Source organism: Ursus maritimus, unplaced genomic scaffold (genome assembly GCF_017311325.1).
Source record: "Ursus maritimus isolate PB19 unplaced genomic scaffold, ASM1731132v1 scaffold_36, whole genome shotgun sequence".
NCBI classification, from domain to species: domain Eukaryota; kingdom Metazoa; phylum Chordata; class Mammalia; order Carnivora; family Ursidae; genus Ursus; species Ursus maritimus.
The window spans coordinates 24,492,197-24,515,566 of NW_024426230.1; the positions used below are offsets into that span (position 1 = coordinate 24,492,197).

The 23,370-nt window shown below is 41.5% G+C and overlaps 2 protein-coding genes across 4 annotated transcripts in view; one reads left to right on the plus strand and one right to left on the minus strand.

The window, feature by feature from the left end:
• Positions 1–333: 333 nt before the first annotated feature.
• ABHD12B (abhydrolase domain containing 12B) lies at positions 334–22,663 on the plus strand (the record flags this gene model as incomplete). The annotated part of the gene is made up of 11 exons (XM_008707619.2): positions 334–538; positions 1,780–1,882; positions 3,912–4,031; positions 5,947–5,977; positions 8,712–8,757; positions 8,865–8,994; positions 9,425–9,462; positions 12,791–12,870; positions 19,921–20,003; positions 21,107–21,185; positions 21,771–22,663. Coding segments are annotated over 11 exons (1,038 nt in total), but the record flags the coding sequence as incomplete, so codon positions are not given.
• Positions 22,551–23,370, minus strand: part of PYGL (glycogen phosphorylase L) — a 40,093-nt gene continuing 39,273 nt past the window's right edge. For all 3 annotated transcript variants that reach the window (XM_040620899.1, XM_040620898.1, XM_040620897.1), the window contains one exon: positions 22,551–22,910. In XM_040620899.1, the coding sequence (XP_040476833.1) occupies positions 22,734–22,910 (177 nt within the window). In that variant the 3' untranslated portion in view covers positions 22,551–22,733. The remainder of the gene's footprint in view (positions 22,911–23,370) is intronic.

The window sequence follows — 23,370 nt, forward strand, 5'->3', positions numbered from 1 at the left end:
TGCTTTAGACTAATAATAGTTAATATATACAGCACTAAATTGCGACGAGATTAAAAAGCGTGGCAACTGTTAAGTAGTCTGAATCCTGTTTCCCGATGACTCTGGGGTCCAGAGTCTTGTGTGGGGTGCACTGAGGGAACAGGCCTGACTCCGGTGCATTCATGTCCCCCCAACTCCTGTCCCTCCTGTTCTTTCTCAGCAGCTGGTTGGGGACCTGAATTATTGCTTTCCTCTCCCGGTCTCCCTTAGTGCCTAGTCCTGATCTGTACTAATGGCACACAGTTCTGTTAAGCATTTTGCTTAAATGCCAGTGTTAGTCTCTGAAATTTTATTTGGACGCTAAGAGAAAAAACAAACGACAAAACTTGGACGGATCTTGAATGCCTTGTTTGTCTCACTGTATCTTGCAGATCTTTTCCACATTCCTGTTCAACGCTCGGAAGAAAAATTGCCTCTCTGTACAACAGCTTTACTAGTAAACCATTAAAAGAACACATTTTTCCTCCTCTGATGGACATGCTAATATTTTTTCATTTTTGTAAGTATCTCTCCCGGACTTGCCTACGTCTATTTTCCCAAAGAAAGAACTTACTGCCCTTAAAGTTGCCCGTGTGACAATGAAAAAGGCATGTGGGCTATAAAATTGTGGCTAGACTTCAATGGTCTGAAACCTATTTAACAGAGGCTTTGGGGCTTAGCTCCAATCCCTACAGGCTGCTGGGGGGTTGGATAGAACAACAGGGCCTTGTGGGTGGGGTTTCAGTTCAGGAGCTCAGTCTTCGAATTAGCTGTTAATAGGGTACCTTACTGCTTGGTGTTTCTCTACTTTTTTGCTTTTTCTTTTCACCTATATCCCTTGAAAGAGAGAGAAAATGGGGATCTGGGGGTGGGGAGAGGCTGATGTGAGGAATCTGTTCTCCCACGTTTTTTCTACTGAGTAATGTTAGTCAGTGTAACACACGATCCTACCACACAGGTGATGCTCTCACTGGCTTGTCCCCAGGGATTTATAGATTCTGGCCATTTCCTGGTTTGTGGCTAGTGACTAGGTTTTTATTTAGTGGAAAAAGTAAGGCTTGACATAGGTAGCAAAATACTCATTACTTTCTTCTAGACCCCCTACCTTTTTAGGGGAGTGGTCTCCTTTGTTTTTAGCTTGAGACAAAGATAAGGAATAAAACCCTATGCTGGCCTGTCGCACTGGTGCTATGTTCAAGTCTAGCTTTAACTGGGTGCTATACGCAACTAAGGAATCATTGATCACTGCTACATCGAAAACTAACGATGTACCGTATGCTGGCGAATTGAAGTTAAATAAAAAAATAAAAAATAAAATCTAGCCTTAGGGGTTTTTGCTTTGTTGTTGTTGTTGTTTTGGCAACTTTCCTATGGGCTGGTCCTCGTTTATAAAATAAAATACTTCGGGGCGCCTGGGTGGTGCAGTCGTTAAGCATCTGCCTTCGGCTCAGGGCGTGATCCCAGGGTTCTAGGATCAAGCCCCACATCAGGCTCCTCCGCTGGGAGCCTGCTTCTTCCTCTCCCACTCCCCCTGCTTGTGTTCCCTCTCTCGCTGGCTGTCTCTATCTCTGTCAAATAAATAAATAAAATGAAAAATAAAATAAAATAAAATAAAATAAAATAAAATACTTTGTTGGGAATTTAGTGTGGTAGCTTGCAACTTAGAAACCATGTTAACCAGGAGACTAATTACTTTTTTTGGTTGTGAGTAAAAGACATGGAATTTGACTCTGGGCGTTGATAATGAATTCTACTTTCTAGTCAAAGCACCATTTCTTGTGGATTTAAAGAAACCGGAGTTGAAGATTCCTCACACGGTGAACTTGTATATCAGAGTTGAACCTGCAGTGATTCTGGGAGTCTGGTGAGTGCGCTGACGGCCACAGGGTTGCTTGATGGGAGTGGTTTTCATGTTACAAGGGCGAGGGTGAGCAGCGCCGTGCTAGCTGCCTGTGGAGAGGTGGGTGTTTCTCGGAGTCACCTTCCCTTTGTATCAGTATTTGACCTGCTTGATTTTGCTTTTCAGGAGTTTTATTGGAGTGTGGAGTCTTTTGGGTGTGGCCCTGTGCTTTGGGTCTTTCACCAGACCTCAAGGACCTGGCGCTGCCCCACTCTTCTGCTCTTTTCCCCGCCAGTCTTCCCGTACTATTGCAGAAGGGCTAGGCTCCCGGCACCCAAGCCACGCTCTCGCAGGATGTGCTCTGTCTGCAACACTCATGTCTCTGCTCCCTCCTTTCACTGAACTGCCTACTCCTCTTCAGGGTCTCGGTTTAAATGCTAATGTGGTAATTTTCGGGGAAGCCCTTCCTCATCTCCCATTTTAGGCAGAGGTGGTAACCTATGCTTGTCCTTTATGGCATTTTCCCCACTGCAGTTAAGTAAATGTGCGATTATTTAGTTAATGTTTGTCTTCTTTACAAGACTATAACTTTTGTAGGTAACTTTGTTGGTGGGTTTTCTTTTCTTTTTTTAAAGATTTTATTCATTTATTTGAAAGAAAGAGAGAGTGAGAGAGACAGCATGAGAGTGGGGAGGGGCAGAGGGAGAAGCTGAGTGGGGAGCCAGATGTGCGGCTCCATCCCAGGACCCTGAGATCATGACCTGAGCCTAAGGCAGCCAACCGAGCCACCCAGGCACGCCTTTTCTTTTTTTTTCTCCTCTTTTCTTTTTTCCCCCCTCTTTTTTCTTTCTTTCTTTCTTTCTTTTTCTTTCTTTCTTTCTTTCTTTCTTTCTTTCTTTCTTCTCTTTCTTTCTCTTTCCTTCTTTTCTTTCTTTCTTCTTTTCTTTCTTTCTTTCTTTCTTTCTCTCTTTCTTTCGTTCGTTCGTTCGTGGGCTTTCATTGCTTAGCACAGTGCATGGCACAGCACAGAAAAGACACTCAGTTGTCAAGACCATGAGCATCCTGTTGTCTGTTTTGCTATGCTGCTGTCAACATCTCTTTCCCGTTTGGTTCTACTTCTTGCTCTTGGCTGCCAATTTCCCAGTGTCCTGTTTTATATTTCCTCTCCCTGACTTTAAACATGTGAGCATAGAATGTTTAGGAACCAGTATGGGTTCACATAACTTCTTCCTAATCTGCACAGTACAGTTCAGGTAACAGTGTTGGGATTTGAAAATCTTTTTATTCTTGGCTCTTGCCCTGGCTCCTCTAGCTGGCAGGGAGGCCAGTCCCCTCAGTCCAGAGGCCCTGGGGTTTGATGTTGGACTTTCTGCCCCTACAGGGTTGAGAGGCCTAAAGATTTATTATTACGTGGCCACCTCTCCAAGTTCCCTTGTGACATGTCATATGGCAGTGTTTGTATCTTCAGGGGTCACTCACTGGTTTAACAGGTGGAGGGACTGGAGCTCGGGCAGGTGTTTGACACCACAGGGTCACTGGTTTCTTGAGTAGAATAGCTTAGTTTCGTATTTAAGTTCTTTTCTCCCATCTAAACTGGTCTCCCTTTAAATTCTTTCAACTTGTGTCCTCAGCCAAACCAAAAGCAGGTGGCAAATACCTATTGTTTTTTACTTGTTTCTACCCAATGGATTGCATTTCAGTGAACTGCACTAAGAATTGCAGTCCTGGAAGATTAGTGGATGTAGGAGTCAGAAGGACTAAAACAGTAAATGGTTAAAAGGGGTTGTTTCTGTGCATGGGGGAGGGGGGTAGAGAAGTAGTGCTTGTCCCTGTGAGATGTTTGTGGTATTATATTTTAATTTTTACCATGTGCATATATTACTCTGAAATTTATATATATATAAATACATACACATACGTATAAATATGTAATGTAGACTTACACATATTTAAACCTACAAATATATGTCTTGGACACGAGGAGGGCTTCAGACTTTGGCAGGGAAAGCGAATTCTCCGTACACGTTTGCTACAACGGTCCCTTGCTCCTCAGGCACACGGTTCCCAGCTGCCGGGGGGAAGATGCTAAGGGGAAGGACCGCGGCTGGTATGAAGCAGCCCTTCAGGACGGCAATCCAATTATCGTTTATCTTCACGGCAGCGCAGAACACAGGTCAGCGCCTTTGCTCGGATTTTTTTCTTCTTTTAAAGAGAGAGGGAGCGGTTCAGCCCGGTGGGGGAAGGGAAGGCGGAGCTCCGTCTTTGTAAGTGTGCTTCCACATACATCTTTTTTTCTTTTGTGGAAATTTGAGGGTGTTCTGGCAATAGGTTTCTCTTTAAAAAATCTATATATTCTGTATGGAGACTCATGTTGATCTTTAACTGAAAGGGAGACCAACTTCCGAAATTCGGATATTGATTTCCAAGAAGTCAGTGGCTCCTTTATTCCCAAAGAGTGTCTGAAATGAACTGAGCCCATGGACGACGGGAAAGGGAACCAGCATGAGATATGGGGAAAAGGAAGAGCAAGTTCCTTATCGACGGTCGTCTCACAGAAGTACATGGAGATTCCTTGATTTAGCATGAGTCCTATTAATCCAATGTATGGGCTCCCTATGAGAGATCCTCTGGAATTCTGACTGTCGGTACCGGGGACCATCTGACTGGTCCTAGTCTAGAAGACTGATGCCTCAGCCCACTCCCTGTTGTTCCAACCTTGCTTGGTCACAAAGAATGCCTCCCTGAAGTCCTGATCCCCTTTGATGTGCTGCCAGGGCCTCCCAGTGGGCCTGTCATTATGGTGGGTGATGATTATCAGCTGTGACTGCATCACTTCGGATTGGGGGAGGGGCAATGTGCCTCAGAGACCCACAGACCCAAGCTCTGTGTCTGGAGGGACATTGCAGACTTAGTGACAAGCTCTGGAATCTGCCCCTTGGCTCCCCTGCCTATGTCCCTTTTCCTCACTGTCTTTTTCTGTCTTGATGGCTTTCTCAAGGCTTGCCTTTGCACTAGGGGCCTTCCGAAGATGTCCATTCTAGAATGACATGTACAGAGATTTCCCATGAAACTCAACATTTTACAACATTGTTGAACATTGTTCTGATGGTGCAGACTTGTATTATGTATTTAAAGGATCGTTCGGCCCACCCATTCATGCCTGTCCCTCTGTGTGGATCTGCTCTGATTGCAGATTCACTGGCTCTGGGGTCAGCCCCAGCTTCCTCCTGTCCCCTGCCGAAAGCCTCAGCTGGCTATCAGCGGTACTGAGCCAAAGGAGCCCAAATGGGAGGTTACAGGAGCCTTGTTGAGAACAGTGGATATAGACTTGGGGCCCAGAGAAACCCCAGAGGGTCCCTCAACCTCCTCCCCAAAATCATACTCAAAATTTCAAGTATGGCTACATTTTTCTGGGAAATGTGTCCATAGTTTAATTATATGTTCGAAGGGCTCCATGACCCTCTGAAGTTTAAGACACTTGGCTCTAAGACAAAATTCAAATGGTTTTTCAAGAATCCTCTGCCTCTGTAATCATCCTTGCCTCTCCTTTATGAGCGTGGCTGATAGAGAGTAGATGATAGGGTTATTTTGGGAGAAAGCGTTTCCGGTACCTCCAGCGGTACGAGTCTCCCTCACGTCATGTTGTTCTTAATAGCAGAATGAACAGGGTACAGGCAGGTCTTGGTTTAGTGCAATGACTGCATCGTCCTTTGTTCTGAAAAGCCATTTTCTGGAACTGATGTTCCTTTAGCTTCTACAAGTATTCTCAGAAATTAGTTGTGCTGTGTAGCAGGGAGAGGACGTGGGCTATCAGTATCATCACAGGCTGCTGCGGAGAAGCACGAGCCATCTGGGCGTCCACGCTCGTGCAGAGGAACACGGCAGCAGTGGGGGGCCATCCGTCACTCCCCCTGACACATCCAGGTGGGCTAGGACACCAAAGACCCTTTCCCTTGCTCCTGGTTATTTATTTCTCTAACCTGAGTAACAAAGGCATGAGATCAGACGCCAGAAGCATGATAGTGATTTTTATTGAATTTGTCATTGTAATTCCTAATTCTTGCTCTTTTTTCTAACCTCCTCCACAGGGCAGCTCCTCACAGACTTGAGCTAGTAAAGGTATGTCTGAAGGGGCCTCACGGTACCGATTTGACGCCTCTGTTTTTTCTCTTATGGGCTACAGCCACAGATCTTCCTCAGGCTATCTCCTGGGAGCTCCCAAGGGTGGGACTCAAAGTCCCACGTGTGCATGTCTCTTCCTGCAGTGACCACAGGGGATCAAACGGAAGTGAACATCTCTGACGCCAAAAACACTTTCATAAATACATTGCCTTCATCACCAGATGGAGCTGAAGACCCTCTCTACCCGCTTTTTCTGAGAGCTGGGGGAAGGGTTGTGAGAGTATATTCGACGTGAGTGTTACTCCTGTGGGAAACAGCCTTTTTGCCGTAGGGAGGATAAACACACAGAATGTCCGCTGTTAGAGTCATTCGGGCTCTGGCTTCAGCCCATGGAAGGTTTTGCAAGTGGGATGGCGGCCACACTGCTCTTCTGGCTGGCCTGCTACACGGCTGCTGTTTGTTGGGGCGGCCCCTGCATTTCCAAGTGTGAGGGAGACGCAGCCATGGCTGACTCACACCTGGTAGGGCAGCTGTGTTTATCTTCTCCCACGCCCCAGCTGGGTAATCTCTCCCTCAGCTGACCAGGCTGCTTGTCCAATTTTTGACCAAAGGACCTGATATCTCCTCCCACATGCCAGCTCCCACCTCAGAGCCCTTCCCTGGTGTGACAGCATGAGGGGGGCCCCCCACATCCTGCCAGGCCCAGTATGGCCAGCACCTCCCTCATCCTCTTTCCCTCGTTCAGACAGGAAGCTCTTCTCCTGTCTGCTCTTCCCTTTCTTCACGGCCTTCTCGGAGCCGACTCTGGCGGGTGGTGGGCTGGATGCAGTTCTGCCTGGGATGATAACGTCTATTAATTTTTAGGTTTGCTTTCCACCCTGCACCTCACTCTCTGCACTTCCTAGTGGGATGGTGGTGAAGCTGATGTCCATGAGAACATGTGTTGTTGTTGTTGTTTCCCTCCCCCACTCGGCAAAGCTGAATTGTATAGCCCCCGTGTGCGCAGAAAGGAAAAGAGTCATAGGTGTAGGTGTGCAAAGGAGCCAGGTCATGCTTGTGGTAGTTGGGATGGGAAGGGAAGGTATGATAAGCCTTCTTCCTCCAGGCAGATTCTGGATACCTCGTGCCATAGTCATTGCCTCCCAGCCTGACCAGACCTCCTGAGCCCTTCGTTCTCCTCTTTGGAGGGGTGATTTCCTTTACAAATCAAGTCTTTGCTATAAAGTTGTCCTTCTTCCCTTTCTTCTTTCCTTTCTTCCCCCACTCCTTTTCTCTGTTTCTCTGTTCTCATTCATGTGTCTCATTCATTTCACTCATTCATCACTTAGGCATCCAGCAGAGCTGTTTTCGTTAATTTGCAACCCTACCCAGTCGTCTTTATCTCTCTGTACGAAGTTCTTATGTGACTGTGATTATATCTATATGTCATTCTATATTGCTGCTCTTCTACTTAATACTATGCTGTGTACCTACTACGTTATAAATATTCTTCCATGGTTTTCCGTAGTTATCATAGTGACCAGCTTAAAAGGTGATCCTTCTCCATTCTATTTGTAGACAATTGTTTATTTATTCCACTGTTGCTAGATACAAGTTTTTCTCCCCTAAAATCACTTAAATAATGTTGCTAGAGAAAACTTGAGGCATTTAGTTTATTCTTTTTTTGTACTTTTTCTTAGAGATAAATTCTTAGGAGTCAGATCTGTTCTCGAGTTGTTTCACCAAGCAGTTCTTCTGTCTAGAGGGCCACAAATGACACACGAACATTCTCACTTCCCGGGGTGCTTAACTGCTCTGTGTCTTGGATCACTGTTTTGGAGGCAATGTCGTTTAAATAGATATTAAAAAGTTTCCTTTATTTCCTCATTATTAGTTGAATTTGTATTGAAAGATTCCTGGTGAGACTCAGCTCCCCACATCCGTGCTGTGGCAGGGGATGCGCGCTGTTCGGACAGAAGCAGACCCCTGTGTGGGTCTCCGTTCTGCCTCTAGCATCTGGAACGAGTTACTTAAACCCTCAGGACTCAATTTCTTTATCTATAAAATGGGGATAATATCTACCTTTAGGGACTATTGTGAGAGGTAAATAAAGTTTTGAAAAAACCTGCACAGTAAATTTTTGTCTCCTTTTCTCTCTTTGTACTATCATTTTAATTCACTTCATTTAAAATGAGGTTGTCATATTCCTTCCTCATGTATCCACATGGGACGTGGCAGTGGTTTCATATAATTGAGTGATCTCTTTATTTTTGATTGATATTAACTCTTTGTCTGTTCACATTTAATATACATATCTTCCCACTATTTGACTGCCTCTGCTACAACTCTGTAGACCTTCTGTTGTCAAGGGGATTCTTAAAACGGACATTTACTTTGTACCAAGATACTTCAATACTTTCATCTCACGTCATCTTCCAACAGCCCTGAAAGTGGCTACGATTGTTGTTCACTTTTCAGAATACTGTTTACATATTCAGATGTTAGGTGGCTCAAGGTCACACAGCCAGGGGCAGAGCCAGGGTGTGGCCAGGCTCTCTGACCCGCTCTGCCGCCTGCCTCCCTTCTTCCCTTTGAGTCTGACCTTCTCACGTTTGAGGTCAAACAGCAGATTTCATCTATTCCCTGCCTGGGAAACCATCACAATGAGGATTATGGAAGTGTTGAAGAGGTTATACCATCTTTTCTGTGTACACCTTCTGATTAAAATTGATAACCCTCCTTTGTTATCTAGATGCTGAGTGATGGTGGCTTTCACGTCCTGTCTGTGGACTACAGAGGTATGTGTTAAGAACAGTGTATAAAGACTTTTCAATAACCAGGAGGGCTACTGATGGTCCTCAGTTTGGAGGTAGTTGATACTGTGCTCGCCTTTCCTTACCACCAGGGTACGGGGACTCCACGGGTGAGCCCACAGAGAAGGGGCTGACCGCAGATGCTGTTTGTGTCTATGAGTGGACCAAGGCGAGAAGTGGTAACACGCCTGTGTGTCTCTGGGGCCACTCTCTGGGTACAGGGTAAGTGGGCTCTGAAGATGGCTTCTTGTGGGGGAGGGTGTCCTCAGGGCTTTAGTGTCATCAGAGGCAGCGATGAGCAGAGGAGGGAACACTGAGCTAGGAGGTGGAGCTCTGGTTTCTCTGACCTCCCACGTGTGGTTAGAGACATTGCCATCTCAGCGTGCCTGTTTGTCATGCAAGGGAGGGTGTAGCTCTGTGGTTATCTAGGACACTGAAGCCCATTCCAGAACCCTCCTTGAGAGTATTAAAGGAAAGGATTCTTAATTTAGGGCCAGTGGAACCCCTTGAAGTCCTATGCAAAGTTGTATGTCTGTTCCTACCAGAGTCCAGAGCTCTCGTCAGATGCTCGTAACAAATGTTGCATTTTGTACTATTTGCCTGACTGTTAAGTCAGTGCTTCACATATGTACTAATTTTCATTGCTTTACAGAGTTGCAACAAATGCTGCGAAAGTACTAGAAGAGAAAGGTACAAAATGCCTTCATGTATAAGGTCTTTGCTTGGGGGCGGGGAAGTAAATATTGCCTGCGGACTGTGTGCACACTGTAAGCACAGAGAGGTCTAAAGCACCCCGACCTTAGACAGTCTCTGATCGTGTAATAAACTTTCTTTTTTTTGTTTAATATAAAACAATAGTTGCCTGTCAAGGCCATGAAATTAAAAATAAATACTCAGAAGAGTTAAAGTTACCCCTTGAAAAAGCCCTTATTGTGAAGTAAATGTTACTGTGGAGTAATTTGGATTATGGGAGAGGAAAACATCCTTTATGAAGTAACAAGCAGGACTTGCTTTCTGCAGCCCGTCTTCCACGACATTTATGTCAGTGTTTCCCAAAGTGTTCTGGGTGCTGCCTGTCTCAGATTCCCTAGAGGTGCTTGCTATAAACTCAGGTTTCCTGGATCCGAGCTGGTTTCATGAATTAGAATCTCTGTGAATAGGACAAGGTGATTTCGATTACATGAAAAGCTTGTCATCTCTTGCGTTGTATCTTAAACTCGTCAATACCGGTCAGGTTGAGTTACGTGAACATTTTAAAGCAAGTCACCTGCTAGCCACAGTCTTAATTAATTATGGAAATAAAGCAGACATTATTTCCTGCTCCTCTAAGCTCTCATAGCTCTCTGCGCACACTTCCTGCACAGTGTGGACGATGCTGTATCATCTGACCTAAATTCCCACATAAATGAATACTTCACTGCTTGGATAATGCAATGACCTTACAACACTTTAATTCCATTTACACCCTCAGCTTTGAACTCTCGCTATCATGTATTTTAATTTTCTCTATATTATATACTCCATAAAACATTATTGCTCTTATAAAGTCAATATTCATATTTACCCTTTTCTTTGCTTTATTACTTCTAGCACTTCTGTTCTTCCATTTCAGATATTTGTTCTGCCTATTTGTGGTGAAGAATTCCCTCAGTTTCGGCCTGAAAATATCTTTATTTCATCTTTGTTTTTGAAGGATATTTTCATTGGGCATAGAATTCTTGGTTGGCAGTTATTTTATTTCAACACTTTGAAGACTCTGTCCATTTTGTTCTGGCTTTCACTGTCCATTGGGAATACAGCTTCCAGTCTTCCTGCAGCTCCTTTGAAGATAATTACTTTTTCTTCTGGCTGTTTTTGAGATTTTCTTTTTGTCTTTGTTCTTCAGCATTTTTTCTGTGATTTTCCTAGGTGTGGGTTTCTTAGTACTTATCCTGTGTGGGGTTCATAGTACCATAATAACTCCGGCTTGATATTCATCCATCTTGGAAAATTGGTCATTTATCTTCAAATATTGTGCCTATCCCATTTTTCATCTTCTCTCCTCCTAGGACTATATATATATTTTTAGATCTATTCCCATGTCCTGTATGTCTCCAATGTTCTTTCCTGGGTCCTCCAGACATTTTTCTCCTTGTGCTCTAGTTTAAACATTTTCTTTCGACATATTACACAGTTCACTATGTAATATCAAATTTTATTAAATATTAAAATTTTAGGGGTGCCTGGGTGGCTCAGTCGTTAAGCATCTGCCTTCGGCTCAGGACGTGATCCCGGCATTCTGGGATCGAGCCCCACATCGGGCTTCCTGCTCAGCAGGAAGCCTGCTTCTCCCTCTCCCCCTCCCCCTGCTTGTGTTCCCTCTCTCGCTGGCTGTCTCTCTGTCAAATAAATAAAATCTTTGTAAAAATATTAAAATTTTAACAAATATTTTACTATATTACAATTGGTTATTTACAAGTTATTTTAAAGTCCATACAGGAGAATGCCAATATCTAGATCCTTTGTTGGTCTATTTCCATTATCTGTTGTTGTTGTTGGGGTTTTTTTGTGTGTGTATTTTTGGCCTCTTTATTTTATTTTATTTTATTTTTATTTTGTTTTATTTTTGTATGTCTAGTTATTTTTTATTAAATGCTAGATATTGTTTACAGAAATTGTAGAGATAATTTGAGGGGCTAAGGATAATATTATCTTCTTCCAGAAAAGAGTTACTTTTCTCCTGAACATTAGTTAAAATGGGGGGGAGATCACTTTAATCCAGTCAGAAGTTGAGCTGATTTGAAGCTGGGCATTAGTCTTTATGAGGGCTGGTCTGGTTTTAGTTCACCATTACTCCCAGGATGTAGTCCCTTGAAATCACAAAAAGCCTGAGAAATTATTAGAGTCCTCCTTCTTGTCAGATTCTGAACTCTAATTTTGTCCTTTTGGTCCTGTGGGACTGCTGAAAGTTCTGTCTAGTTCTAAGCCGCTAAGAGCAGCCATCACTGTTGCTTTCAAAATTTCAACTGCTTTGAGGGGAAAAGCATCTCAAACTCTTGTGGATTTTTTTCTTTTGGTATTGGCTTTCAAAATCTCACTGATTTAGTAGCCCTCAAATGCCTTCAAACATATACATATACATATACATACAGTAGTTGTCCCTTATCCATGGGGGATATGTTCCAAGACCTACAGTGGATGCTGAAACCATGGATAATACCAAGTCCTATATATACTGTGTTTTTCCTGTATGTATCGACCTATGATAAAGTTTAATTTATCAATTAGGCATAGTAAGAGATTAATAATAACGTACTGAAATAGAACAATTATAACGATATACTATAATAAAGTTATGTGACTGGGGTTTCTCTTTCTTAAAACATCCTATTGTACTGTATTCACTGTTCTTCTTGTAATGATGTGTGATGATAAAATGCCTCCATGATGAGACGAAGTGAGATGAATGATGTAGGCATTATGATGTAGTGTTAGGCTATATTGACCTTCCAACAATATGACAGAAGCAGGATTATTTGCTTCTGGACTGCTCTTGACCGCAGGTAACTGAAACTGCGGATAAGGGGGACTATTGTGTACATATATAAATGCATATCCCCATCTGACACACGTTTTCTAATTGTTCTTAGAGGGAGTATTTGCCAAAGCAACACAGTCAGCCTCTGGTACATTCTTAACCACGGGCTGCAGAACACTCTCCCTTCCTATAGTACTTTGCCTGCTTAATTTATCCAAGTCATGAAAACCAGGCTGTGTCCTAGAAGGTAGTGATTTTCAACTACCACGTGCATAGAAATCTCTTGGGGTGGGGATGCCTGTTAAAAATGCACATTCTCACCCCCTGCCCCTCAAGATTCTGACTGATTCTAGTGTGGAGTCCAGGAATTTGCATTATTAACAAGCTTCACAAATAACTTTGGTGCAGGCAGTTCATGTAGAGAACCTTGAGGACTCCTTATTTAGGAAAGGTAGTATTTAAATATGATAGGGGAGTTATTTCTTTTTTATTATTTTCAAGGATTTCCAGTTGATGCTATTATCCTGGAGGCTCCATTTACCAACATATGGGTTGCAAGTATTAATTATCCCTTGTTAAAGGTGAGTCTCTATCTTCATAAGATGTGAAAGTGTAGGTTGTTTCCACATACTTATGCTTACTTAAGCCCAGAAATTAGCATCACTAGCCCCCCAGAAATCTCCTGTATGTCATTTCCCAATCTAATAAGCCTCACCCTAGATGTAATCTTTACATTGAGTTTAAAGGTAATCATATCCATGCTTTCCTTTATAGTGTAACTATCTAGGTGTGCATCTCTAAGCAATATAATTTTGTTTTTGAACTTTATATAATTAGAATTATATAGGATATATTCTATGTTTTTCAAACAATGTATATTTGTGGGATTTTACCCAAGAGGTATAGTTGTAGTTTGATCATTTTCATTGCTGTATAGTATTTCATTGTTATTGCCCTATTGTTTATGGACATTTGAGTTGCTTTCTGTTTGGGGTAATTAATAACACTGCTGTTATGAATGTTCATGAACATGTATCCTGCAAACATCGTACATATTTTACCAGAGTATACCCTAGGAGTGGAATCGTTGGATAGTAAGATATGCATACTTTAGCTTTACTAATTAGAGTGCCAAACAGTTTTCCAAAGTGACTTGACACTTTATTCTCCCACCTGTTGTGTATAAGAGTTCCAATTGCCTCACATCCTTACCTTCATATGGATGTTTCATTGTGGTTTTAATTTGTATTTCCCTTATGACTAATGAAGCTGGGCATTTTTTCATGTTTTTTAGTCATTTAGGTATCTCTTGTGAGATACTTGTTCATGCTCATTTTTAAATTGTCTTTTTTTATTTGTAGTTTTTCATAGGATGAGTCATCAGAAAACTATTTGTATTGCAAGTATATTCTCTTATTTTGCCTTTTTACTCCCTCAATGGTATCTTATGATGAAGAGATATTCGTAAATTTAATGTGGACCAGTTTACAAATTATTTTTTATGGTTAATATTTTTAAGAAAAGTGTCCTGTTTAATAAAGCTCTGGGTACCAAAGATTATGAAGATACCCTTCTATGGTATCTTATAGAAATTCTGTTTTACCTTTTACATTTAGAGCTATAATCTACAAGTATGGATTTTTGTATGTAGGAGGTAGAAGTCCATTTGGATATCCAGCTTTGGTCTAGTACCATTTACTAAACAAACCTTCCCTACCAATTCTGCATTGCCAGTGTTTGAATATATCAGGGCTTAATGTATATGGGTCTGTTAGTAGATTCCTATTTCTTTCCCTTAACTATCTGTCCATTCTCATATGAATACTGCATCTCCTAATTAGTGTAGTTTTTTGGTTTTTTTTTTTTTTTTTTTTTTTAAAGAGAGAGAGTGTGTGAATGGAGGGGGGGCAGAGAGAGAGAGAGGGAGAGAGAGATCCCAAGCAGGCTCCACACTGGGGTTCGATCACGACCTGAGCTGAAATCAAGAGTCGGATGCTCAACTGACTGAGTGAGCCACCAGGTGCCCCTAATTACTGTAGCTTTATAATATGTGTTTATATCTGTCCATGGAAGTTCTTCAGCTTTGTTCTTCTTATTCAAGATTTGTCTTGACTATTCTTGATCCTTTTTATTTTGATGTATATTTTGGTATATACTCACCACTTTCTATAAAAAACGTCCCAGGATTTTGATTGGAATTGCATTAGATCTATATATAATTTGGGGAAATTGATACCTTTTTAATAGTGAGTCTTCAAAATTTATGAACATGGTTTATAAACATTTATGTTTGTTTTGATTGATTGATTGATTGAGGTTTTCTTAATTTTAGTTTTACATCGGGTTCACCTATGAGCTGAGCCCATGGCAGGGACTTGATGTGCATGATTTATTGAGAGCGTGCTCTAAAGGCAAAACCTGCAAGGTCATTTGAATGAGGGTTGTAGGACAGGGATGGGGAGAGAGCAGAGGGATGCCTGGGTGGCACAATCGGTTAAGCATCTGCCTTTGGCTCAGGTCATGATCTCAGGGTGCTGGGATCGAGCCCCACGTTGGGCTCCCTGCTTGGCAGGGCCCCTCTGCCTGCTGCTTCCCCTGCTTGTGCTCTCTCTGTCAAATAAATAAAATCTTAAAAAGGAAAGAAAAGAAAAGAAAGAGCAGAATAAGACGTGAATTCAGGTGAAGTGTAGCTTTGGCGTGACCCACCTGGGACTCTAAGCTTTGAGTCAACTGTAGGGGAGTGCTGGTTGTTTCTGCCACCCACAGAGTTAGAGAATAGTTTGGGGGAGGGTGACATAACCATGGGAGCAATGGCTTCTGTTATCCAAGGCTAAGGAGAAGGGGGACAGCCAACATTTACAGCAAGAATTAGTTTTATTAGTCTCTTCAAAGAACCAACTCAGATTTGGTTGATTATCTATAATGAATGTTTTCTGTTTCATTAATTTCTGTTCTTACCTTTATTATTCCCTTTCTTCTATTTTCTTTAGATTCAATTTATTATTTAAAAAATTTCTAGAGGTGGTACTTGGATAATTTATTTTCAGTATTTCCTCTAATTTATGCATGAAGGCATACTCCACCGAAGCCACCCTTGACATGGATCCCACAGGTTTTCAAATGCATTTTAATTATCATTCAGTTCAAAATATTTTATGACTTCTTTGACCTATGGGTTATTTATATGTGTATTTTCTAATTTCTATACATTTGGGGATTTATGTTTGCTCTTGACTTCTAGCTTAATTCTACCATGATCTGAGATTTCTCTATGATTTCAGTTTTTGAAATTTGTTCAGACTTGCTTTATGTCTCAACATATGGTCAATTTTGGCATATGTTCCATATGCTTGGAAAGAATATGTTGTGTTTTTGGTGTAGTGTTCTATATATATCAATTAGGTAAAGATTATTAATCATGCTGTTCAATTCTTCTATGTTTGCCCTGATTTTTTGACTGGTTGTTTTATCAGTTACTCAGGAAAGGGTATTGAAATATCTTGCCATGATTGTAGAGTTTATTTCTATTCTAGTCCTGTCAATTTTTGCTTCAGCTTTTTTGAGCATACGTTATACATGTGTAAAGCACACATTGAGTAATAATATATATTTTATATCTTCCATGTGAATTGATCCTTTTTTCATTATGAAATATCCTTTTGATTTATAATGCTTCTTGACTTAGTCAGCTTTGTGTCTGATATTAATACATCTTTGTTTTTAATAGTGTTTGCCTAATATATAATTTTCTATCCTTTGACTTTAAAGTTTTCTGAGTTCTTGTATTTAATGCATACCTCTTGTCAGCAGCATAGAGCAGTGTTTTGTTTTCTTTTCCAACAAGCTTTGTCTGTTAATTGTAGTAGTCTATTTAACTTAATGAAATTATGATATATTTAGGTTTAAATCTACTTTCTTACTATGTTCTTTTCTATGTGTGCCATCTGTTTCTATTTGTGTTCTTTTGCCTCTGCTTTTTGCTTTCTCCTGACTTGCCAGCCGTGTCTCAAGGAGAAGCGTGGTGTCAAATGTCAGTTTCACCTCTCTGAGATTCCCTTTTCTCTGGGATCTAGACCACTCAAGATGCCTTGGCAGCTCTCTGACACCTTCACAGAAAGGTTTTTAAAATATTTTTTCCCACCTTTTCTGGTTGTCTTGGGCAAAAGATTTGGTTTGTAATGACTGTTCTATTATTAGAAGTGGGGAATCTTCCAATATTTTTAAGTTTGGAATTTAATTTAAAAGGTCAGGAACTCAGTTTAATAGGTACTTTTATGATTTAGAAGTAGAGGAGTTTTGTTGTATCATGCTGTTTTTAAAAACCATAGCTTTGGTGTCAGACTTCCTGGGTTTGGCTTCCAGGGCTGTCGCTTAACAGCTGTATAACCTTGGATTAATTGCTTTTAATGCTCTAATGGCCTCATCTGTAAAGTGGGGGTAATAATAATCTATTCCAGATGATTGTGATAACTATATAAATTAGAATATGGAAAACATCTGTAATAGTGCCTGGGACAAAGTGAGCACTGAATGGCCATTAACTCGTTTTATTATCAGTGGCGTGCCATAACTCTGAAGAGTCCTGTTAAATAAGAAAGTGTAGGTGGTGTGAGACATACAAACATAGTAAAAGGCATGGGTCCTTACTCTCAAGAAGCTTCCTGTCTAGTTGAGGAGATAGGAGATGAATGGTGGATATAAAGTAATGGCAGGACTTCCATAAGTCACTCTGTAATCAATTTCATTACTCAAAAGAGGAAGGCAGCATGACACAGTGGAAAAAAGCATGGGCTATGGAGCCAGACAGATTTGGTTTGAAATTTGGCTTCTGCCACTAACCAATTATGACTTTGGTAAGTTATTTCCCTTCTCTGAGTTTTCCCAATTTTAAATAATGGGGTTGATACTGCCTACTGCCTAGGGTTATTTAAAAGATTAAATTAAATAAGATAATCATTGCAAAGTACCCAGCTGCTAGTGGGGACTCAACAAATGTGTTTCCCTTTTCCCACTTTTTCTATTGCTAAGTAGACTAAGACAGGTGCTCGGGTAGGACCCAGAACGATAATTTCAGGTAGGAAGAATTCAGGGAAGAGAAAGGTCTTGTGTGCAGGTTTGGTCAAAGAAGACTTACAGAGAGATAAGACTAAGCTCGTTTCTTGAAGGTAAGGGAGAGCAGTTAGGAAACACAGAGGAGGGCAGAGTGTGAGCCAAGGCATATGGCCGGAGTGGGACCATACACATAGTTGTATGTGCTATAAAATACCCGAGAGTCATATAAGGCTTCCATGAAAGATCTGGCACACTAGTCACCCTTTTAAACCCTCATAACAACTCCCTGAGTCTGGCATCATTGCCTCCATTTAGAGCTGAGGGAAATGGCAGCTCAGAGGCTTGCCCAATTGTCACACACTGTACAAGAAGAGGAAATGGGACTCGAGCCTACATCTTCTAACTCTAGGCAGACAGATCGGAGGTGTGCAGGCTTTAGAATGAAAGACTGTGGCCAGGTGTGGATGGGCTTGCAGCCAGGATGGGAGCTTCTTGCTTTGTTTTTAAGTAGCTTGCATGGTACTACGGAGGCTTTGTGACAGTACATTTCACATAACTAGTCTTTTAAGAATATCTTTTGGTGGCATTCCAGAAGAGAGAGGAGGCAGGAAGACCAATTAGGAGCCCATTGCTGTGGTCTGGGCTGCAGGGGATGGCATGACCTCTGAGTCTCCAGGGGCACCTCTGGCTGATGAGGAATAATGGGAGTAGATTGACTTGGGCCTGCTTTCTTCCTACACCTTTGGAATTTGAGATGGATTGCTGAAGGGCTTCTCTTATTGGATTTTCCTCAGAGGAGTCCTGATTCCAGGGGTGGCAGAATCAGGAGACAAAGACAAAAGAAAACAAAACAAGAAATCTTGCCCTTAGTGATGGCTGAGAGAAGGAAAAAGGAAGAAGGGGCAGGAGAGGCAGTACTAGGGTCTCCAGATTGTACCTGAATGCAAATCATTTGCCGTGAGACCACGCAAAAAACGCAAGCCAGACAAACTCCCATGAAAATGTGGAAGTTTCCTGGAAACCACAGGCTTATGCCAAAATTGTGAAGCGGATATTTGCCTTTACTGGACCCAGCCTCCCTATTCTGTGCTAATTTCCCTACAATGACATGAACTACTTTTTAAAATCAGGAAAACAAATTTTTTAAGTTCATTATATTTAGAAAGAGACTATCCTCTGTATTACTACAGTTCATAGAAGGCTACAACAAATGACATATTCTAGCAGCTGACTCTAATTTCTCCATATCATAAAGGGGCAGTGATACGCATAACCTAATAATTGCTTCTCCAATGAATAGAATTCCTTCCTTTTTAAACTGGCCCCAGCCTACCTGTGCTATACCCAATTCCTTCCTTCGGCAACGTCCCATTTATTACATAGCACTCACCTCCTCACTCCCCTCTCAGGTGCAACAGAGGAATACATGTAATATTCTTCTGGTCTTTTCTCCTAGCAAGTCTATTCCAAGGAATAAAATCTGAATGAAATTCAAGTCACTGTAAGATGAACATGACAGATAACAGCACACAGTATGTGCCAGGGATATTGGCACAGGAGAGTCATTCTGTCTTTAGCAAATCTTCACTCAAGTGTCTGTCAGGTACTGGGAATTTCCTAGGTTCTGGGAATACCACAGAGGATAAAAAAGTTGTGGCCTGACTTCCTGTGAAGTGTATATACTTACGGGGAAGACAGGCAGAAGACAAGTACACGATAAGCTGATTTTCAGGAGTGAGACGTGCTGTGACAGGGAGTGACCGGCGGGGGGGCGGGGGGTTGGTACAGAAAGCTTCTCTAAGGAACTATCATCTGAGCTGAGACTTGCACGATAAGAGGCTCTCATGGGAAAATCTGGAGGTCTTGAGCTGAGAGAAAAGAAAGGCAAAGGGCCTGAGGTAAGTTTGAGCCTGAAGTGTCCAGAGCGGAAGGCAGCAGGGCCCAAGGGTGGACGGGAGTGGGCTTAGTGAGAGGACAGATGGGCAAGAGCCAGATTCTGTGGCGTCTCAAAGGCCAAGGTGGTGCAAAAAGGAAGAAAGAAGACACAAATCACACATAATCCCCACCATCCACAGATAATCAGTTAACATTTTGTTGTTTTTGCTTCCTATTTTTCTTTAAAATACAAATAGCACCACTAACTCTTTTTCTTTACGCTTGTAAAGGAGCAGTGATATGCATAATCTAAAAATTGCTTCTACAGTGAACATAATTAACCTGTCTAGTTACTGAAGAGAATATTCTGATTGGTCAAAAATTCTGATTCCAAACTATGGAAAGAACCCAAATGTCCATCAACTGACGAATGGATAACGAAGAGGTGGTGTATCTATACATGGACACGGCTGAGTAATATTCCACTGTGTGTATATATACACCACCTCTTCTTTCTTCCTTTTTATGTTTTCCATTTTCCCTACAATGGCATGAGTTACTTTAAATCATGAGGTTTGTTTTTAAAAAAGTTTATTATATGTAGAAAGTTGCTACTCTCTCCATTAGTATAGTTCATGTAGGAAACCATAACAAATGACACAGATATAGGCCATGTTTAATTTTTTTTTCTTCTTAAAAAATAGATTTATCGGAAACTTCCAGGATTTTTACGCACGCTTATGGATGCCCTGAGAAAAGACAAAATAGTCTTCCCTAATGATGAAAAGTAAGCTAATGATGCAGAGATGTCCATTATTACTATATCTATGGGATTCTGGAGGGTAACTATCATGTGACTTACTGAATGGGTAGGTGAGAATTCTTAGATGGGCACTAAACTTTGAGGTAATGTGTCCACAAATTTTTAGTGTTTGATATTTTCCTAATGTCTAATTTGAGGACTTCACTAATTCAATACTTTCTCCAAAGTCATAAAGGGAGCTGTAGATTTAGGATTATAGGACCTTTTAAAGGATCCTTTAAGTCAGGGGGATCCCTGACTTCTAGGCCTTATTCCCCATGTAACCAAAACCCACCCCCTATTCAGCCCATTGACCCAACAGCAAGTCCAAAGACCAGAATTTGGCAAGTTGGCCTCTCACAGCTGGAGACTTTAAGAGTGCCTCCAGGAGGTGGTTGTTGTCAGTACTTAATGTCGACACTTGAGGGATCCAACCTTCTTAGGAGTAACAGGGAGTCACCGTGATGGGGTGGATGGGTATCAGAATTTGGGAAGTATTGTTTGAGAAAGTTATTAGAATGAGGAACAAGTCTTCTTCATGCTGTAGCCTTTCTGAATTACCAAACTAGGAGGTTGACCAGGAAGCTGATAAAACCTGTTAATCGCGAGTCCCTCTGCACATTTATGGGGAAAAGTAAATACATTGCTACAAAGAGTTCTCTTCAGTCCTGTGCTAGTTCTTGTTATTTTTGAGTTTTGAGTTGTTTTGTTTCTTTTAGTCTTTTAGTTAAAATATCCCAGATATTATGAAATAAGGTAGAATAAGGAAAAAGATGAGGTTCTTTTAACTGTACAAATGCAGTGCTTTTAGTACTTTTCTTCCTCATTTAAAAAAATCATATAGAAATAAATTAATTAAATACCTAATTAAATTGTATGAGTAAACAGAAGAGAGATAATCTTGCCCGGAAGGAAAAAAAGTTACTATATGAAATTATATATGTTGAAGTTGTCATTCCTAGGAGGGAAGGGAAGAGAGATCTTGTATTTTGAGGCAAATCTCATTTTTGCTAAAGCTTGAACTTAGAAGAAGAGAAATCCCAACATATGATTCTTGAACTGAATGCTTTTCTTCCACTTGTCCCCAGTGTTAAATTCCTATCTTCTCCCCTTCTCATCTTACATGGTGAGGATGACAACACGGTGCCTTTGGAGTTTGGAAAAAAGGTAAATTAAGAGCTCAGTGCTGACTGAAACATACTATCGTTACATCACTATTTTCTCATTGAGCCAGACTTAGAGATTAGGCCTACCGGAGGGTCTCCGACATCATAAGGGATTCTCTACACCCCTAAACAGCCCTGCTGCCCGGTGTATACAATACGCTTCAGTGTGCTGTGCTGCAGAGCTGGAAGGAGTGTTTCTGACGGATCCCAGTTCCTCATCAGCAAGTGTGTGTGGCTCTACAAGTACAGAGAAGACCTCCATGTGGTCTCTCCCATAGTGGCTCCAAAAACGGGACGCAGTTTCTCTTCTTTCAGACAGACAGTTCCTGTCCCCTCGCAGGGAGGGTGTTGGCAGGAGAAGGATGAGGTTCTGTCAGCGTTCTCTGTTAGCTGTGAGCTTTTAGTTCCTCAGTTGTAGGGGTAGCCAACCCCGGGGTTGGGGGAGGTGCTGGAGAGTCCCTTAGCTCCAACTTGGTGGGCCTAACTCCCCAAGCTGGCGTTTCTGTGCCCTTTTAGGAAAATGAAACTAGAAAAACACTACCTTTGACGGTCAGCCTTTGAGTCACTGTCTTCCTGGCCCACGCAGCTCTATGAAATTGCACACAATGCGTATAGGAACAAAGAGAGGGTCCAGATGGTGATCTTTCCTCCTGGTTTCCAACACAACTTCCTCTGTAGAAGCCCCACACTACTAAACACCGTGAGGTAAGAGTTGCTTTGCGAAATGTGATTATCCTTCTCTGAAAGACAATTAGGGCTGCTCTGGCTTACTTAGACCAGGAAGTGGAGAAAGCATGTGTGTTGACGTAGGTCTTTTTTTTTTTTTTTTTTTTTTTTTTTGGAGAGATTTCCTGAGTGAGCAGTGGGCATGAGGTCTGAGAGTAATGGAAATCTGCAGTGAAGACTTGGTCCAAACACCACCCATGATGCATATTTTTTATGTAAAATTGTACTGGGCCACTTGGATGAGCTGAAGCCACTGACATTTCTACAAGTCACTTGCCATTTTAGTAGGGGAAAGCATGGGTGCTGGGCGTTACTGAAAGTTCTCCTTTAGCTTATCATAGTCTACTTTGTGGAACAAACTGAAACCTCATTGTAAAGTACCAGAATTTGATAAAATTTGGATCCCATCTAAAAATGTGTGGCTACCAAACATGCTGGGGATATCCGTGAATAAGGCGGTCTTTGGTTGGGACTTAACAGTGTAAGAAAGGTGCTCTAATGTAGTAAAGTAATTTGTTTTAGTTAATTTAAATGGCGTTAAAATGTTCCAAGTATTTTTTTAGCTTTTTGAATAGCCCTGGAGAAAGTCCTAGCATGCTACTCAATCTGACATCAAATAACAAGTTTTGGCACTCATGTAGCCCTTGTAAATGGACACTTTATTTTTAGCCCTAATACAGTCATACACTTTCCCTCCCAATTCTCAGAAATTCTTGACTAGATTACTAGCTAACAAAACAAAACAAAACAAAATCAAACAATGTTGTAGAAGTGTTTAAATCCAGTAAGAAGTCATTTTTTTTTTCTAGAGACATTTTCCAACTTACTTTCCATTGGCTTTGTTCACCCCATTGCTAGATTCATTGGATAAGGAAATCTTGAGATCTGAAGGCTCCATGTTCCAGATGTCCCTGGCATATTCCTTAATTGTTCGGTCACTAGAGAATTTCCCTGCGGCAGCTATATTTTTGAGTACCATTGTGTTCCAGGCCTTTGGATTCTGTAAATAACACATACACATATGGCCCATGGCCTGAGTGCCCATCGAACTTTATGACAAATGCTAGGCCAAGAATATCCAAGCGCATTTCATGGGGAAAAATGACAGGAGTAAGTTGTAGTGAATCATAAATACCTTTGTTTCACAGCTGAGAGCTAGATAAGGCAGATCATGCTTTCTCCTATTTAGAGAATATTTCTCTTAAGAATGAAAGAAAAGTATTTTTCATTTTAAGAGAAACCATGGATGTAAATTCCCTAATTGGTAATTGTTGCTATGGTTACAATATTTTGGCATGCAAGCCACAGTTCCCATGCTTTATCTTTTATTTCACCTCCCTTTAAACTAGAGGGGAAGGAAAGGACTAACATTCATTGTCTGCTAGATGCTGGGTCAAGAGAATTGACCAGGGCTTACATCATAGTTTGAAAAACACTACTGTAGAATGTTAGCTGTTGTG